Source organism: Abrus precatorius, unplaced genomic scaffold (genome assembly GCF_003935025.1).
Source record: "Abrus precatorius isolate BTA unplaced genomic scaffold, Abrus_2018 Scaffold3, whole genome shotgun sequence".
NCBI classification, from domain to species: Eukaryota; Viridiplantae; Streptophyta; class Magnoliopsida; order Fabales; family Fabaceae; genus Abrus; species Abrus precatorius.
In genome coordinates this window covers 2878639-2898074 of record NW_020874373.1, presented here as the reverse complement: position 1 = coordinate 2898074, position 19436 = coordinate 2878639, and the positions used below count along the sequence as shown (strand labels likewise).

General features: G+C 33.4%; 3 protein-coding genes across 4 annotated transcripts; all 3 read left to right on the top strand.

Annotated features, from left to right (window-relative positions):
• Positions 1-2101: 2101 nt before the first annotated feature.
• On the top strand, positions 2102-3726 carry LOC113863259 (probable small nuclear ribonucleoprotein G). The gene is made up of 4 exons (XM_027496779.1): positions 2102-2242; positions 2348-2370; positions 3240-3361; positions 3437-3726. The coding sequence occupies exons 1-4, from the start codon at positions 2208-2210 to the stop codon at positions 3494-3496; spliced, it is 240 nt and encodes a 79-aa protein (XP_027352580.1). The 5' UTR covers positions 2102-2207; the 3' UTR covers positions 3497-3726.
• A 3528-nt stretch (positions 3727-7254) lies between these two features.
• LOC113860924 (rho GTPase-activating protein 5-like) lies at positions 7255-11618 on the top strand. The gene is made up of 5 exons (XM_027493488.1): positions 7255-7999; positions 8953-9073; positions 9300-9419; positions 9586-9816; positions 10560-11618. The coding sequence occupies exons 1-5, from the start codon at positions 7554-7556 to the stop codon at positions 11175-11177; spliced, it is 1536 nt and encodes a 511-aa protein (XP_027349289.1). The 5' UTR covers positions 7255-7553; the 3' UTR covers positions 11178-11618.
• Positions 11619-12962: 1344 nt separating this feature from the next.
• Positions 12963-19374, top strand: LOC113860922 (signal recognition particle 54 kDa protein, chloroplastic). Of its 2 annotated transcripts, none has more exons than XM_027493486.1 (15): positions 12963-13192; positions 13264-13402; positions 13485-13552; positions 13627-13728; positions 14100-14252; positions 14350-14427; positions 14879-15004; positions 15116-15218; positions 15422-15522; positions 16826-16963; positions 17048-17191; positions 17430-17505; positions 18262-18347; positions 18465-18590; positions 19123-19374. In XM_027493486.1, the coding sequence occupies exons 1-15, from the start codon at positions 13043-13045 to the stop codon at positions 19228-19230; spliced, it is 1698 nt and encodes a 565-aa protein (XP_027349287.1). In that variant the 5' UTR covers positions 12963-13042; the 3' UTR covers positions 19231-19374. The 2 variants fall into 2 exon arrangements, with proteins under 2 accessions (XP_027349287.1, XP_027349288.1); XM_027493487.1 differs by having other exon boundaries at positions 12988-13192; positions 17430-17492; positions 18421-18590.
• The last annotated feature ends 62 nt before the right edge of the window (positions 19375-19436 follow it).

The following is a 19436-nucleotide window of genomic DNA, read 5'->3' as shown; positions in this document are numbered from 1 at the left end:
TTACACTTTTTGACTAATTACCGTGGGGATTCATTTTCCACACATGATGCATATATAAGTGTTATATCGGAGTTGCCACAGAGATCTGTATAAAATAATTTAGCGATTTACATTTATTCGAGACATGCGAAAAACCAGTAACAAAAAAATACATAAATATATTTTTATTTTTTTTGCTTTAAGAAAATATATAGAAAATGAACACAACTAAATCAAATTCAAGCAGCCAAGTTTGAATAGCAATGGCCAGAGGCGACGGTGACTTTTGTGATTTAACGGTGAAAAATTGAAAGGGAAACCAAGGGATGACCACCAGCCGGTTATTTTGCATTAAAACAACGTGCTTTTACAAGAATTTGCGTAAGTAGTTTATGGATTTTATAATTTCTTTAAATTTTTTAAAATTAATTTGTATATAATTTATTAAAATAACAAATTTAAGTTTATGCCAAAAAATCTCACTGTCAAATTAAATGAGAGAGATCAAAAAATAAAACATCTTTCTTTATATAATTATGTATAGTCTCACTAAGCAACATGTTTCAGGATGTAGGTGGTGAATACTACTTTAACGCGCGTGACATTATTTGAACAATATTTTAGGTCTCCTGTAGTCATAAGTGTAACTCTTAATTGAAGTAAATATGTATGAAACACTTTGCATAATGAATTTTAAACTTTTATAGGGTGCGAATATCAATAAGATTTTTTATGTCACAAATGAAAAATACGCACTCTCTCTCTCTATATATATATAGAGAGAGAATACGTATTTAAATTCCTATAAATTTTTATTTAAATTCATTACTGTAAGTCGTAAAATAAATTAATTTAATTTTGTTTGTTTCAATATTGAAATGATAATCTTACGAGTTTAAAAAATGTTAGACATTTTCACTTAATAAAATTATTTAATTTGACAATAATAATTAATGAAAGGAAGAAAAATGAATATGAATATTGTTTAAAAATCATTTTTTAAGTGAGTGAAATTATAAAAAAATATTAATTTTGAAATATTTTTAACTGGACATTAGTATGAACTTATATCACAAATTATTAATCAATTTATTTGTGAAAATGGGTAAGTACAATTTATTTTATTACTTTATTGCTATATGTATGCTCAGTGACTACTGTATGAAGGAAATAAAAAACTTAATTAATAATTATTAATATATTGTAATTTGTAAATAATATTACATCTCTTTTTTTTTATATGTAATTTCACATTATTTAATAACAGTGATACTTTAATCTCTTACACATTTTAAAAAAATATATAAATTTAAATATTCATGCAATACTATGACAATTTGCTAGATAAAAAAATAATTAAGAGTTTAATAATTTTTAGTAATTAAGAGGGACAACATAGTAGAGTTTAAACATGTAATGTTATATTATAGTATTTATATATTAAAATATTTGACTATCAAATAACAAAATTTACCCATAAGTATTTATTCAAAACAAAAGAGCACTTGTTACTTAAGTTATTATCTGGTTTAAATTGAAAGTTAACATTAAAAACGCCTAAGCAACTCTAGCCAACATTTCGTACATATTTGTTTCCGCGAGATAACTGAATTTTACGTTTTCCAACCTCGTTAAAACTTTTTTGTGTAGAAACGATTAATCTTTATTGTAAATAATTTAATTAATTGATTATAACTTGGTTCTGATATTCGTTTGTGAAGGGGTTATCTTCTGATCATGCTTAAATTATTTGGTTATAACATTTTTTTTAAAGGTTTTTTTCCCCCTAAATAAAAAATCTAAAAAGACAAAAAACTAATGATATTTGCAGTTCGTAATTCTTACTGAAACTAACCTAGTCAAATACACTGGAAGGTTAACTTGGAGTTTCTAAGACTACATATTATCTAAATTAAGTAAAAATATCAAGCCGTTTATTAATTTTAAACTTAATCTAACGATATTTAATTATAATCTAATGATAGATAGAAGTTACTAATCTGGCTTCAAATTAAAATAATTTGGGCTTCTCCTAACTTTGGGCCTTTGGATCCACGAGCCTTCGAGCAATCAAAATTTTCTGGGCTTGGGGATCCATTCCAGTTTGAACAAAATGGAATCGTAGCCTCCGAAGTTAGGGTTTGTGGTGAAGTTGAGGTTTTAGCACTTGCACCCACCAAATCTTCTACTTCCTCTGTCGTTCGCTGGTTCAATCTCATTTCATCACCATGAGCAGGTCAGGGCAACCACCGGATTTGAAGAAGTAAGTGTTTCTCTCATTTTCAACTTCATTTTTATTTTTCAAGTTCTGCTAGACTTGATTCTTATTAATCTTCGATTTTCTATTTTTTCTCTGGGGATGTGGCAGGTACATGGACAAGAAGCTTCAGAGTAAGTGTGATTCTGTATTTGTTGCTTCTAATTATTCTGTATCTGTACTTGCTGTTCCTGTATTTTGTTAACATCGTGAGTTTTTCAAGCTGGAGTGTGGGCGTTGTATAATTAGGGGCATGGAAATATCCTTCTTAAGCTTCATTTTTCGTTATCTTTGTATTTTTACTTTGGCGCCGAGTTCAGTGGTATCTGGCAACTTGGGTGAGTGTTAAGGTTTGATTTTATTTGATAGCTGAGGTTAGTTGTGTGGAGGTGAGTGTTTTAGCCTGTTTGTTAATTCAACTAGTATTTTTACTTTAGAGTTTAAGTATCTGATATCTAAAGTTTTTGTATTATTTATTTCAAAATGATTAGGAACAATTTAAAATGCGTTTGAAAATACAATAGCTTTTATTTGTTGTGTTCTTACTACAGCAGAATTTATGCTGTAAATTTGACCATAAATTATTTTGACAAAGCTGAAAAGATCTTAATCTAATTAGGGATACTTAAGAAGGTTATTAAAATAAGTTGAAAAGAGCTAACAGTAGTTATAAACTATTTTCATAAACTCTTCATAAGTTTTTCAAATGCCTCCTATAGTGAAAAGGAGTGATAAGTGTGTGTGATACTGAGAATAGCGTTAAACTCTTTCTATCCTTTTCTTTCTTTTGGTTGTGTTAGATTTTGTCTATATACACCTCTTAATTTAGTATTTGTGAATTTTACTAACGTGTTGACTGCTTCTTGGTATATCATATGTATCTATGCACATATAGATTAAACTTAAACATGTAAACCTATGAGTTTTAGAGATTTACGTTTGAAAATATGTCTTACAACGAGGGGCAAGAAATTATACTGAAACACTTGGATTTTCCTTGCAGTCAAGCTGAATGCAAATCGGATGATTGTTGGTACTCTCCGTGGCTTTGACCAGTTTATGAATTTAGTTGTTGACAACACTGTGGAAGTGAATGGCAATGAGAAAAATGATATAGGGATGGTGGTGAGTCCTCCTCTTTTGCTTGGTCCTTTTAATATAAGTGGTTTTCAAATTGACAATTTCGCCCTCTTACTGCAGGTAATCAGAGGAAATAGTGTGGTCACTGTTGAGGCACTTGAACCCGTGAACAGGACCTGATTTCTGTTCTTGTAAACATTTATGAGTATATTTTACAGTTTCAACAGTTGTGTATTTGAACAGCGTAGTTACTGAGAGTAACTTGTAATTGTGAATCTTGAGAGGGTCTTGTTAGCCACTAATTTGGGGTTCTTTTTCGGCCCAGTTTGTCTGGGTTGGGATACCTCGTGTTTTAGCACGGTGGCTATGACTTGGACTCAATTTTAAATGTTTACATATAAACCTGTTTAGCTGAATTTCTCCTCATCTTTTTATATTGCATTTAGCGTGAAAACTTTTCTCTTTCTCTCTATGCTCTATAGCCATTCAAGTTTACACCAAGAAATCATAGTTGCCAATAAAATGATTTCAGTTGATTCATTTGAACGAGTGACGCTCTATGTGGTCACATATTTGAACGCTTCCAGTAATTTTGGTAATTAACTTTTTATTTCATAAATTTGGAGAGCTCTCGCACATTTCATCTGCGAAACACGGTCTTACCACAGGTTTTGTCTTGCTGAAACAAGAAACATTTTTTAAACCGACGGCGAAGTAATTGTTATTTTGCTTAAATTTTCTCCTGTTCATGTCATTCTACCCCGGAAGAAATATGTAATCATCCTATTACAGCCTTAAAAATGTTTCTGTTTTTACACTATTTTTTTTTCCACTCTTTTGTCAATAGTTCATACCTATGAAGTGTTGAGCATTAAAATTAGTGCTAGTCGGAAAGGACTCAATGCTCTTGTAGATTGCAGTTATACAAGTAGCATTCTTTGCTAGAAATCATTTTGCGGTGCACACGTCCCCCTGAAGAGTATGTTACACAGCATGTGCGAATACCACAATGTTTCGTTTGTTTGTTTTTTTTAACTTGGTCGTTACATTTTGGGGGTGATACCTTTGCAGTATAATTTAAGGAATGTGCATGGATCTGCCATTTTGAATCAACTGGTAAAAGTGAATTGGCGTTTGGGACTTGGGTTCTAATATTAGTTGGAAACCATTACTAGGTAATTCAAAAGAAATGATGAAACGATTATGAAATATATTGAGTACAAACAAACCCAAAATAGAGTGTAGCGTAAATTGTAAGAGACAATGGGGTTCTTAAATATAATATATAAAAATATAACTTTAGAAATAAAAAGCAGCGCAATATCAAACAGATAATATTCTTTAATCAACTGCGGACTTAGTTAGCCAAAATTTTAGCTCTTTATTTAGAAGGAATGTTTAATGCTGCAGTTGAGTAGGACCGTAGGAGCCTTATGTACCCTAGTGGATGCAGATCATCAATAAAATAGTTCCATAAAGTAGTATAAAAGTCACATAAAAATGAGTATAGCCATTTTCGTGGAATCTGCACCGGGAGAGCTACACATAAACCACGTTTGTGCCAGCCATTTTGAATTTGAACACGAAATAAGAATATTCTGAGGAATCAAAACGGTTTTCTACCAAAAAGTTGGGTTTTTCAGCCCAGTACTGAAGCTTGGGCTAGCAAGTCTCCTTTTTGCTTTTTATTTTCCATCTTAGTTCTAAGCTTTATATAACGGAAGAGAGGTATACGTTGTTATTAAATGCAACACTCCTATCTGGGCTTAAAGATTCCTGAAAGTAGCATGGAGCCATGAATTGTCTTTGCTTTAGCATTATATCCGTTAAGAAACTAGCCTATGAGTAGCTTCTTTGAGGAGACAAGAAAATCCCGACCCATTGCATTTTTTATGCATGTTTTTTTCTTGGTTGCTTCAGTTATGAGCATCTTAAGATTCATTAGGTAATATTAGCACGAAATAATATGTTTTCTATTATTTTTTTCCCCTCAATTTCAAGTTACTGTGCTTTCTTGTGAGGATTAAATGGTAGTATGTGTTGGGTGAGAATTATATTTCAAAATAATAAGAAATTAATTCAGTATGTCATGGACAGCTGCATGTTGCTCTTCTCAAGCAACTTCATTAGGCAGAATGCTTCTTGTCCTATTCTTATTGGAAACATTATTTCTAATTCTATGCTGATATAGTGACAAGTAGTATGTTGCATTCATAATAGCCAAAATTGTGAAAGGTAAAACAATTAGACAATAATGGTTTTTTTGGGTCATATCCTTTTCTGAACAGCCACTTGTAGCATCATTTAGATCTCCTCGGAAAAATGAGTTAATGAATGGAATTAAGTAAATAGCTCATCGGAAAAACAAAGTATTTTGATATTGTATATCAAAGTTATAATTCTATATCTAACTTGCCACTGACAACAACTTATATATTGTGTGCTTGAAAGTTTATTCCTAGTTTTAAAAATAACTTATGCCTTTTATAATTTTTTCAAACTTATTTAATCAAATTTTCAGTTAAAATTTATGACACAAATTCTCATATAATAAATTTTTATCAAATAAACATTTAACTAAGTTAATTATCGAAACGCGTATAATTTGAAAATTTTGAATCCCTTTCTTATTTTATCCCCACCATTTACATTTTCCAATGAATGGAAAGAGGAGGAAAAAAGCAACATTAAAAAGTACAATTGTAATTTTCAACCTGCTTGATAATTCTCTTCCTTTCCCTTTCAATGGATATTTAGAAAATGGAATAACATATTAAGAATTTCAAATTTTATTCAATAAGTCACGCTGATAATTACATTAAGAATTTCATATTTAAAGTAACATATCACACTGCTATAAGTAATTAGAAATTTATTATGAATGCGACCCTATTCTTATTCTTTAGATGGTTGTAAACTCCTATATTTTTCCTTTTCCGAGATTGAAAGGTCCTTGTAAGCTCATGTCCCGAAGCTTCCTTATCTTTCTCAATTTTCTTCCTCTAACAATGGCCATAATACTCAAACAATGACAACGAAGTTAAGGACACGTTGGGACAACATTAAAGAATTTCTGATCTGATTTAACCTCTTATGTTGTATGGTGGGGTGCCATGTGGACCAGGTAGGTGCGCACACCACCATTTCATTATTTGTTTTGGTAGTTTAATAAGACAAAGCCAATGCGCATAATGCATCTTAAGCATCTACAGTAAAATGACCCCCCCCCCCCCCCCCAACAAAAAAAAAGCATGCATAATAATAAAAATAGGTCCCAAGCAGAGAAAAAAGAAAGGGGAAAAAATGACAATTCACTAAAAAGGTAAGAATGGATAGGGCAGCGGATCGATTAGCGAATGGTTAGTCTACACCTCTAATGTCATATTCTCACATGTCGTGGTCGTGGATTCATCACCTTGGATTTTGGACTTGGATTGGTTTATGCTTGTCATTCCCTTTGAAATGGACACACAAATTAAGAGACTAATAACTAATACACGCCCCCTTATTTATAACAACACACACAATTTTCTTGCTATTGTAAAGTTCGTATTAATCTTGCAACAAGTAGATTAGGTTTGAATTAAATTCAACCAAAATAGTGCTCATAGAATTGGCATATTCCCGACCAGTGGGGTGGTTTGTGTCATCCTTGGAAGTGAATTTGTGAAGGAAAAAAAAAATCTTGCAAATAAAATTAGACAGGTCTTAAAGGTTGTGTTATACACAGGTACACCATTGGCATCGTATGAGGTGGAAAGCATCACCTGCCACTGGCAGTGCCACCTCCAAAACACTCATCGTACATAAATAGAGACAATAATTCTTACACTATATAATATACATAAAATCTTATTATTTAAATATATAATATAATTGTTTCAATTTTTATTAAAAATATACTATTTAAAATAAAAAATAACAGCAAAAGCTTCCTTATACACATACGCATATTCTCTCTCACTCTAGAGCTCCAATTCACCCTAACCAACCACCCATTGTTTCTTTCTTTCTTTCTCTCTCTTATGGGATGATTCCTCTTAGAATAGTGGTGAAGTCTCTCCCACGCGAGAATCTGGAGGCGGGGAGCTGAAGGCACAGTAATGATGTTCACGTCTAACCTTCCACAGCCCATTTCTTGAATGAAACTCTACTCCATCAAAATCTTGGCTTTTGGTGAAGAAATAGAATAATAATAATATTATTATTAAAAGTGGTGAGAAAGGGAAAATCAAATATGACGGAAGTGCTTCAGTTGCCTTCATCTTCAAGCTGTTCAACTCGTCCATGTGGTGGTCTCACACCCAATGATGGGTCGCACCCAAGTTCCCTTATTAACTCTCCCACAGTGGAAGAAGGGGATTTGGGTTTGGTCACAGAAACAGAGGAAGTTGAAGAAGAAGAAGAAGAAGAAGAAGAAGAAGAGAAAGAAAGGGACAGAGAGAGAGATCAGATTTCTATTTTGACCCTTTTGATTGCTACTTTTAGGAAATCTTTGATTGGTTGTAGCACTAGTATTAGTAGCAGAAGTGGTGAGCTTTCTTCTCCTTCTTCCTCCATGGAGATTGGGTGGCCTTCCAATGTGAGACACGTGGCCCATGTTACCTTCGATCGATTCCATGGTTTTCTCGGTTTGCCTGTTGAATTCGAACCTGAAGTTCCAAGGAGACCTCCAAGCGCAAGGTCTGTTCTCTTGGGGTTTCTTCAAAGTTTGATTTTTCCTTCCGCTACATGTGGTTCTGAAGAGGGTATTTTCTGGGAAATTTATGTTCCGTGGTTCTACTTGTTTGTGTGATGTAGAATTTTGTAATTCATATTTGGTTTTTAACTAACGACAGTTTACTAGTTGTTGTTTCTATATTGAGGTTTTAGTTTCTAAGTTAATTTGTGCTGATTGTGGTCTAATTCTATCATCACTTGGATGTGGATGCATCATTCCTTTTACATTTTCCACTTTTCCATTATTTAATTTCAGCTTCCGTAATTTGTTTTTTTCTCTCTTGCTCTTTTTACTGTTCATGTCTAGCTTGAAGTTGAATGATTGATACGATTGAAGGCTCTCTAAGACACCTAATTCTAATTTTTCAGTGAATGGAGAGAGTTCCATCCTTATGCCCTGTCATTTTATCCATCTGTAATCTGTGTTTCATTCGTGCTGATAAAATGCTAGTTGTCTGTCTTGCAAATTAGGCTTTTGAAGTGGGTTGGGTTCACTGTAACCTGTAATCAATATGAGAAAAATGTGAGGCAGGGAAAAATCATTGATCTAGGTGCTTTCTTTCATATTTGTTGATTATGTCACACACATTCTGTTTCCCTGTTGGTTCTGTTATCAGTTTTCTCTTTGCAATTTTAGTTCACTACATCATGGTGTTAGATACTTATATTTTTCATCATAAAACAATTTATTATTTCTTGCAACAGAGATGGCAATTAATAATAAACCCCGGTGATGTTATTTTTGTCAATGTCAGTATGGCCATTGTTGATACAAATACACAACACCCCATTTGCACTTAGCTACTTTTTGATAATCTTCTCTCTTCTTTACCTGACTCATATTACATGTCTGGTGCATGCATCCTGACTAATATCATCCTGTTGAATGTTGATATATGTTCATTTATTATCTGCAGTGCAAATGTTTTTGGGGTTTCAACAGAATCTATGCAACTTTCTTTTGATGCCAGAGGAAATAGTGTACCCACAATACTGCTGTTAATGCAAAGACATTTGTATGCACAAGGAGGCCTGCAGGTACTTAACCTTGCTCCTATGTCCTTCTTGCTTTGTTGGTAAGAATCTAAAGGTGATATGAATTAACATGCTACTTGAACAGATAGTTAGTTAGTGGATGGGAAATTTCTTCATTTCCTTTTTCTATATTTGCATATGATTTTCTGAGAAGCTTTTTGTATGATTTGTTGTTTAATTTCAAATAGACTTGAAACTTGAAGTTGAAATTTTGAATGTGTACATCCAGGCTGAAGGAATCTTCAGAATTAACGCTGAAAATAGTCAAGAGGAGTTTGTGAGGGAACAATTAAACAGAGGTGTAGTACCAAATGACATTGATGTGCACTGCTTGGCAGGTCTTATAAAGGTATTACTACTTTTTTTTCTGTTCAAAATCACTCCTTTTTTTTATAATGTTTTGAGATTTATTTGGAATTAGGTTCTTGGATTGTTGGGTTTTGGTCCTATCTTCTATTTGAAAGTTGTTAAAGAGATTATTTCATTAATTTTGATGTACTTGAGTTCCTTGACAGGCTTGGTTCAGAGAACTGCCAACTGGGGTATTGGACCCTCTTTCACCAGAGCAGGTGATGCAATCCCAGTCAGAAGAAGAATGTGCTGAGCTTGTCAGGCTTCTTCCTCCAACAGAAGCTGCTTTGCTAGATTGGGCAATAAACTTAATGGCGGATGTTGCTCAAATGGAACATCTGAACAAGATGAATGCACGTAATATTGCAATGGTTTTTGCGCCGAACATGACTCAAGTAAGTTAAAGACATGTTCTGTGGTATACAGTTCTGCTCTTGGCCCCAATTTTCGGGATTGAATTTATACAAGTCAACCCCATTATTGGATATAACTTCAATGAGTTGAACAGACATTTTGGCATGTTTTTATATCTTCCATGTAGTTAGTTCAACTGTCTTACATTGAAGTAGTCAAACATTCTTGGTGAAAAAAATTTACATCATTATTAGTTGCTTTTTCCCTTAACGAGGGTCATGGAGATTTCTCAAGAGCTGGCAATAATCCCCTTAACATTTTGATGACCCATATTATTGAAGTAATCATTATTAGTTGTTTTTGGTGTTTCACCAGAATCTACATGCCAAGCTTCATTGTAGACTAATAAATCCTTTAGCTGGTTGAATATTTCTTTGGAATGCTGTGATGTGTTTTTTCAAACTTGAAAAGTGTTTGTAAAACTGGGAAAATTCTATTCTTCTAAATTCTGGTGAATATTTAGAAAATTTTCTCTTTTAATAATATAAATTTGGCAGTGATTTCTTGTATTACTAAGATATTTTTCAGTTTGTTGTGCAAAATTCTGTTATCAGTCAAACACTGGTTGATATGTGGTGCATATGAACATTTCTGATTGACTCTGCTTTGTGTGTATGTATATTCCTTTGATCTTGTTTCTCGTAAAACATGTGAAATTGTGGTAGTGGTCTGAGTTTGATTAATTTATGCTGCAGTAACATAATTTCTGACTTGTCTACTACAGATGGCGGATCCTTTGACTGCTTTGATGTATGCGGTACAAGTCATGAATTTTCTCAAGACCCTTGTTGTGAAGACTCTGAAAGAAAGGGAGGAGTATATTGTAAAATCAAATCCTGTTCCAAACCTTAGCTCTTTTGATGACGATGGACACCAAAATGATTCACAAGTGCTTCACAAGGCTGACAGCGAAAATGGAAATGATTGTAGTGATGAGGATACAGTATTTCTCACTGCTGAACCTTCTCAACAAAGCCCTACGCGTCTTACTGAAGATGGCTGTGAAACTGAAACTGGATCCAAAAGTTTATCAACATTCACTGAAAATTTTATTTCTAGTGGAAATAGGTTGCTGGTTGATAGCTGCCCTTGCAATCTAGTGTCTCAAATTTGCTCTTTGGCAATTGGACTTCAAGACAGTGGCCTTACTACTGGACTGACAAAAGGGGATCAAGCAAAAATCTGCAGGAGCAAAAGTCTTCAATTGAGTGCTTCTGATTTAGACAAGTGTTCCAGAAAGGTGATTGAGCTTCCAGTAGCAGGAGCCGTGGAGAAGAACCTGGGAACTGCTATTATTGGACGTATAAATTCAAGAACAGAATTGGCTGAAGCATGGCGTTGAAAGGCATCTGATTTTTCTATCATGCTGGCCCGGGACGACAGAGGAAAACTGGTTCTCCCACAATATTTCTACATAATTGCTGATGTCATAATGGTGTGCATCCATGTTGTGGGAGCACTCACATAAGCTCCTTTTGGGAAAGAAGGGGAATGGATGGAACAACAAGGTGTAAAGAGGTCTATGTTTGTTTCCAAGTTGGGAAATGCCCAGTACTGCTTTGGTGTGTGTTTTTCTGTTATTGCTTTTGGGTGAGTCTCTTAACCGTGTTTCCTCATTCTATGTCATTAACCATGAAGACTTCTAACTTTTTTTTAGCTCCCCAAGTATAGAATTTAATGAATTCAAATTTGTTTGTCTGCTTTGTTTAATACATTTTATTGTGCAATTTAGTCTATGTTTGTATATTTAAGGAAGAGTAAAATGGATTGAATGAGATAAAAGTGATACAGTAACATTAAAATTACGATTTTAATGTTTGGATACTCTTAAGATGTAATGGAGGAAAACTAAAAGTTGCTTCACATTCCTAAACTGGAGAAGAAGAAACAGAAGAAGGAATTGGATGAGATTGAACTAGACTTCAACAAATTCAATCAATTGCATTCTTCTAAATAATACTCTAGTTTATGTGATTGCTCAAGTTCGAAACATTTTCACACGAATTCACGTTGGAGAGCATGACCAATACCATACATGGGTACAGAGAAGATCTGTTAATATTACTTCGACAATTATACTCATTTCATTTTCTCTTCGTACGGTTTAGCATTTTTATTTATTCAGACAAGGTTTTCTCAAATCTGATGGCTCTAATCATAACATATAAACTTAAGTCATAGAGTTGATCCAATTTAAAGAATGGGGTTGCAATTTGATCGTTTACCTAAACCATTGTACTTGAAATAAATGATTCACTTCCTAACCTCCGTGAGTTTTTTACGGCTAATCTTGTAATGTATAGATTGTCTAAAAACCTTTGTTTTTTCTGTTACAACACAAATAATTTCCATTCAAATATCAACTAGCACTTTATGGTTGACTTTGGCAGTTCGAATGGCAGGAAATTTTATTTTTGTTTTTATGTAATTTCTTTTTGTCTTAATAGCATTTATCCTCTACAAGAAATTATCATTTTCAAGTTAAAAGCATTTATAATATAATGGAGTTCAATTTTCAATAAAAAAAATCATACACAAAACTCAAACATAATTTGTTTTCTTAAAAAATTAAATATATATTTCTTAAACCAATTATGTTGATTTTTAAGTAAAATTTTATCTCTATTTAGATTCTCTCAAATTAAAAACTCAATAAATTTTAGAAAAAAAAAAAACCCCCCTTTATTTACTAGTTACCTAATACTCTCTCTGACCTTTTAATAATAAATTATTATTATTATTATTATTATTATTATTATGTTTTTTAATCTTAAATATAACAAACAAAAATATATTTTCAAATGCATTAATTATTAATTATTTTCATACCTTTATTTATTATAAATTTTGTGTTAACAATATATTAATTTATTACTCATTTAATATATCATTTATTGATACAAGTATTTTTAAAATACATTATAAATTTATGACATAATCTTTTATTTGTTTTAACAAATTGAAACTTGAATAAATATTATCAATAAGATATCTTTTAGCTTTTAATACCTTACAAAATTTTTCTAAATCGATATTCAATGTTGTATTTATAAGATTGTCCTTTCCAGTCTCAAGCCGAAGATAAAAAAGTGTTAGATATTAAATTTAAAAATATATAGATGCATGCCACGTTGATGTAGCTTTGATTTGTGGGTGTGGATAAAAGATAGAAACTAAAGAAAGCGAGGAGGTTGAGCTGCAGTGGACATGGAGGCCGTGTTAGCCTCCCGCCATTTCTCCACTCTTTCCCCTTCTCTCTCTCACAACCCAACCCTCTCTTCTTCTTCTTCTGCCAAATCCATCAAGTTTTCCTCTCCTTCTACCATTGCTTCCTTATCTTCCAGAAATTGCTTTGCGGTAAGTTATGTTAAGACTGAGTTTAAGACAGCTAATGAAGTTTAGCGATAATTAATTATGGTTTGTTGCAGAAAGAGATCTGGGGTTGGGTGAACTCCAAGGGCGTGGCTGTGAGAAGAAGAGACGTGCGTGGAGTTGTCGTGAGGGCTGAAATGTTCGGCCAATTGACAAGTGGCCTTGAGGCTGCATGGAACAAGCTCAAAGGAGAAGGTTTTCCTATTCCGAAATAATTACCCTCTTAATTACTTGTTTAGATTGTTATTAATGAGGATATCTGTTTGTTTATGTGTAGAGGTTTTGTCTAAAGAGAATCTAGTGGAGCCTATGCGTGATATTAGGAGAGCTCTTCTAGAAGCTGATGTAAGATGCGCTTTTAATTTGTTTGGAACTCTTTTTAATGGTAACATAACATGGTATGCGTGTTGTTTTGACAGGTTAGCCTTCCTGTTGTTAGAAGGTTTGTGCAGTCTGTCAGTGATCAGGCTGTGGGTGTTGGTCTCATTCGAGGCGTGAGACCGGATCAGCAATTGGTTAAGGTAAAATTGTTCAGTTATGCTCAAATCAGAAGCTATTCAGTGACATTGCAATTAAAAACTTACAGTACTAGCATTTCTATCTAATGTGCAACTTGCACTGGAATGCACCACATGACTATTGCAATAACTAAATCTTGCGTTGTTAGATAAGTGAACAAATCATCGCATATGTATGTATAATTCTAGTTTTTCTTGATAATATGTGTATAGTTAACTTGCAGTGAAGGTTAGAAAATCTGTTTGGATGAGATAATGATCTAGTAATCATATTGTATTGATGACATGACTATATGGTACATCAATGAGAGCCATTTTTGAGTGCTGAATATCTATATAAGAATGCAATGGGTGTTGATCATTGAGTTTTACAGATTGTCCATGATGAACTTGTGCAATTGATGGGTGGTGAGGTTTCTGAACTGGTTTTTGCCAAATCTGGGCCCACTGTCATTTTATTGGCTGGACTTCAGGGAGTTGGGAAGACAACTGTTTGTGCAAAGTTGGCAAATTATCTCAAGAAACAGGTGTCCTTCCATTCTCGTTCCCACTTATTCTGTCTCCTTGATGGTAGTTTGTGGTTCCTTCACCTTATTGAGACAAATCATATTAATTTGATCTCAGGGGAAGAGTTGCATGCTAGTCGCTGGGGATGTTTATAGACCTGCTGCTATTGACCAACTTGCTATTTTGGGTAAACAGGTACTAGGTTTTTATTTCATTGAAGTTCTCCAGTTGCAATTTTTTGGGAAATACACATCCTTTAAATGCAATCATCTATATCATTTTAAATTTTCAATTAATTTTTTGTATGGAACCCTCAGACTTCTGTTGTTACTAGTACAAAGCTGATAAAGAAAGCGTATTGTAATAGAAATGATATGCTTGTTACAAAAATTATGCTTATCTCTTTTGGTGGTGCTATAACATCTTGCCATATTTTCTCGTCCTAGGCATTTTTAGTGGATTTAATGAGATACATTTGGCTCTTTAAATATCAAAGAAACAAGAGAATATCATGAACATTCTTTTTTTTACCACATAATTCAGACATTGGACTACAATGTCTAAGTAGGATTTGACTTATCTCTTACTTTTTCTTCAGTCATTTTTATATCTAGTCATGTTTATAATTAGTTATAGCTTGCATCAGGTGGATGTTCCTGTCTATACAGCAGGTACCAATGTTAAACCCTCAGAAATTGCTAAACAAGGTTTAGAAGAGGCAAAAAAGAAGAAAATTGATGTGGTTATTGTTGACACTGCTGGTAGGCTGCAGGTGATTCTTTATGGGATTGGAAATTAAATATGAATTATTATTTTATTATTTTTGTGTATTCTTTAAATCCATTTTATTTTATTGATCAAGGTTGTTTTTTTTATGAAGTAGATTGACAAAACAATGATGGATGAGTTAAAAGAAGTAAAGCAGGCATTGAATCCAACAGAAGTTTTGCTTGTTGTGGATGCAATGACAGGGCAAGAAGCTGCAGGTATTCCGAAGTGTATTTGTACTCTTTTACACAACTAGAAAAATTTCTGTAAAGAAAAACATAAAGAAATTATCCTTTTTTATGAAATAATGATTATCTTATTATTGATTGGCTTTGCTATAATTTTGTGCTTGATATATCTTATTATATTACGACAATTATAACCATTCCAAAATTCTTACATTACTATTTCCTTTGTACAGCCTTGGTGACTACTTTCAATCTTGAGATTGGAATAACAGGTGCCATCTTGACAAAGCTAGATGGTGATTCAAGAGGTGGAGCAGCTTTGAGTGTTAAAGAGGTTTGCTTGTCCTTATCTCACCTTTGCTAAGATGTTTTTATTTCAAACATTGTTGCAACCTTGTAATTTATTCTCATTTTAAGCAGTGTTTACCATTCTATCCAGAATTTTTTAACATTACAAACTCTTGAAAGTTAGTTCCCTTAAATTACTAAAATGTGATTAATAGATGCATGGGGATAAGAAATCATATCATTGTTGCTGTTCTTGTATTTGCTTGAAGCTTTATGTCAATTATACTGATATAAGGAATGTTGGATAACTTATAGATGTGCAGTTCTAAGACGTAAGTTGTTTGATCCCATGTCAGCTAAGAGTATAACCAAAGTACTCCTTATAAGACTTGGCAACTCTCTCTGCTTGAGGTAACTTTGGGGGTTAAGTTACAGTGGTAGATCTAGGCCACATTTGAGCAAACAACTTAACTAAGTACTTATTCAATAAGCTTTTGGCAAATTAAATCTCATTCATGAGTTTGATTGTGAAGCTTACCAGAATAAGTTTTAAAAAAACTTATTTTGATAAGCTATGTCTCCATGAAATTTAGTGAAATAAGTTAAAAAAGAACTTATAGGAAGGTCATAAGCCTCTTCCATAAACCCAAATAAGCTTTTCTAAACACCCAACTAGTCTATTTCTAATAGATGGCTTGGCCTCCATCAACATTCATATGTTTATCTTTGGAATGACATAAAACAATTTTTATGGTATCCTGGTATCTGTTAACCTAGTAGGTCTCCTGTCTTCGGAGAGAAAAAAGAACTTAGTAGGTCCCTGGAATTTTCAGAGAATTTCAGCCTGAAAATGGGATGTTGACAAACTCTTCTAGGGTAAACAAATTTTGTCTCGGCTGCATCCAGCCTCTCATCTAGTGAATGTATGTGCCTAGGGAAATGTAAATTGCAGTTCTCATGGAGAATACTCAGTAACCCCAATATCTTCCTACTAAGAACTCATGATTTATTCTGGAATCTGCATTTGCAATGTATGTGTCCATGAACTTGTTATAACCACATAGAATTTGGAATTATGTTCTAAATTACATATATCTAGACAAGATTTATATGACTCCTGGATTTCAAAGCCCAAATATCCTACTGGTCTGCATTTAATTTGTGAATATAAAGATTTTGGTCTGCCCACAGCTTTGGGAGGTCCTTCTATATTTATTTGATTTTTTTAAGTGATAAATTTTATTGATGTTTCTTAGGCACATTTGGAATTGTGAAGGGAATAACATAGTCCACCATTTTAAACCTTTTTCATTCATATCTTGTTTATGTGGATAGTTCAATGATGGCAGGTATCAGGAAAGCCAATTAAGCTAGTAGGACGGGGGGAACGCATGGAGGATCTTGAACCTTTCTACCCTGATCGAATGGCGGGACGCATACTAGGAATGGGAGATGTTCTGTCATTTGTAGAGAAGGCACAAGAAGTTGTAAGTCTGATTAAATTTCTATATTTTAATTATCACATGTACACACAAAAAAAATAAATCAATTGCTTACCATGTTTGTTATAGATGCGTCAAGAAGATGCTGAAGAACTGCAAAAGAAGATCATGAGTGCAAAGTTTGACTTTAACGATTTTCTAAAGCAAACTCGCGCAGTTGCAAAAATGGGTTCTGTCTCTCGTGTCATTGGAATGATTCCTGGTATGGGGAAGGTATGAGATCCCTCACATGAATTATACTAAATGCTTCTATTTATGAAAAGTTTTATGCATGTTGTGCCCCATAGCAATTGTAAACGAAGGAGGGAGTTATCTGACAACAATCTCCCAGTTTTGGTTTATGATCATAAATTGAGCATTGCTTGCATTTGCATTTTTTTTTCCTTGATATTTGCAGTTTTGATTCAATAGATGTCATAGAACTTATGCAATATCATATGCATGCATACAGGTTACCCCTGCTCAAATTCGAGATGCAGAGAAGAATTTAAAAAATATGGAAGCCATGATAGAAGCAATGACCCCTGGTCCTTTCTCTCTACTCAATGATTTCATATCTGTTATCTAAAATTGCTGATGTCATTTTTATCTATGTAATTTTCTTTCTTAACATGGGAATATCTCATGCAAGTAAAATACTTGCGTCAGCAATGATTGAGGTGAAATGCAGCATATGTTGATGAGTTGCATTACCTGGTTGACTTTTGTCCTTCAGTTGCTCACTTTCTCTTTTGCTACCAGTTCAATATCCTATCAGCAATGATTTTTGGTCTTTTTGGAACTCAGTTGTTAAAGAGTGTTTTGTGATTTTTTAAAACTTAATAGCCTGTTTTCAGTGAGACATAAAGTAGATACACTGTCTTTACCCTTTTTTGTGATCAATACTCGGTCCATTCTCTCCTACACTTCTAGTGGATTGCTGTTTTCTATTTAGATTCCTGCTTGAATGAGAAAGATCTTTTACATGTATAGGCTTCAATGATGGTACTATGTGTTATCTTCTTCTAATTCTTATTTATAATTGAAGTATTTAAGGAATGTAATACATATTATGTGCTATGGATAAGCACATTATCAATGAGATAATGGTCATTACATAAAATTCTTATAACAAAAGATTGACAGAAGCAACCCAGGGCCCAGATTCCCTTGGTTATCACATGATAAAGATGTTAATTTTATACTTTTTGTCGTTGTAAGAACTTACTTTGTTATTTTACTGTACATTTTCTTGAATCTAGGTTAGCTGATTTTGCTAAACCAGTTGTCTTTTTTATTTCCAGAGGAGAGGGAAAAGCCAGAACTGTTGGCAGAATCCCCTGTCAGAAGGAAAAGAATTGCTCAGGATTCAGGGAAAACAGAGCAGCAGGTATTTATATATTTTTTTCCTTCAAATCTAACTTTTGACTTGGTGACATGCAAAGTTGTGGTTTCTCTACCAGTGATATACTTCCTAACTTAGAGGAATGTCCAACAATAATATCAGATAAGCCAGCTTGTAGCTCAACTATTCCAAATGCGTGTTCGTATGAAGAACCTGATGGGTGTAATGGAAAGTGGATCACTTCCAACCCTTAGTAATCTTGAGGAAGCACTTAAAGCAGAGGAAAAGGTGATTTCATTTTTTAAGTATATGGGTTTTAACAATTTTCAAGTTATTTTATTTTATTTTTGAATTAACTGAGCTTGTTTGTGTAAAATAATACGGGGGTATTCAAAACCCTCATAGTATTGGTATCCTTTGGACGGGCCATTCAGTAATTCAATGTAGCTGTAACATCTCTGATGTCTTATGCTTAAATTGTGTAACCACCATGCATTTAATCCATGCTATTTTGAATTAGTCTTTAATTCTAATCTCTTTAGTCTTTATGTCATTCCCGTGCTTTAATTTGATTGGAAGTGCGATGTATGTGAAGATGCAATAAACATAGGCATGCTGTAAGACTTGTACGACCTTCAGCATCTTCTTTAAGTAAAGTATCCTATTGAAATAATGAAATCATTTGCATTTCTGGACTTTATAAAGAAAAAAGAAAGGAACAAAATACAGAACAGTGTTGTGAATCTTGTGCTTGTATTCGTATATGCATGTATATCAGAACATTTGATGATTTCTGGTTTCTGCATTCTGCCAATATCAGGCTCCACCTGGCACTGCAAGGAGAAGGAAGAGATCAGATTCGAAAAGTCCATTTGCAGACTCAACACCAGCAAGGCCAACTCCTCGTGGTTTTGGGAGCAAAAATTGAAATTTCTAAAAGGTTCAACAATCAACACTAAACAATAGAATGGAAAGTTTGGATCAACAGATCACTAGTGATCAACTTTGTTTAATTTAGCTTTCTTCAGCTAAAATAATTATTTACCATCGTTAGATCAATTCATATTGCACTGAGGGTTGTCTAGGAGGTTGGTGTAATTTAAGCACAGATGAGTTATATCATATATATATATA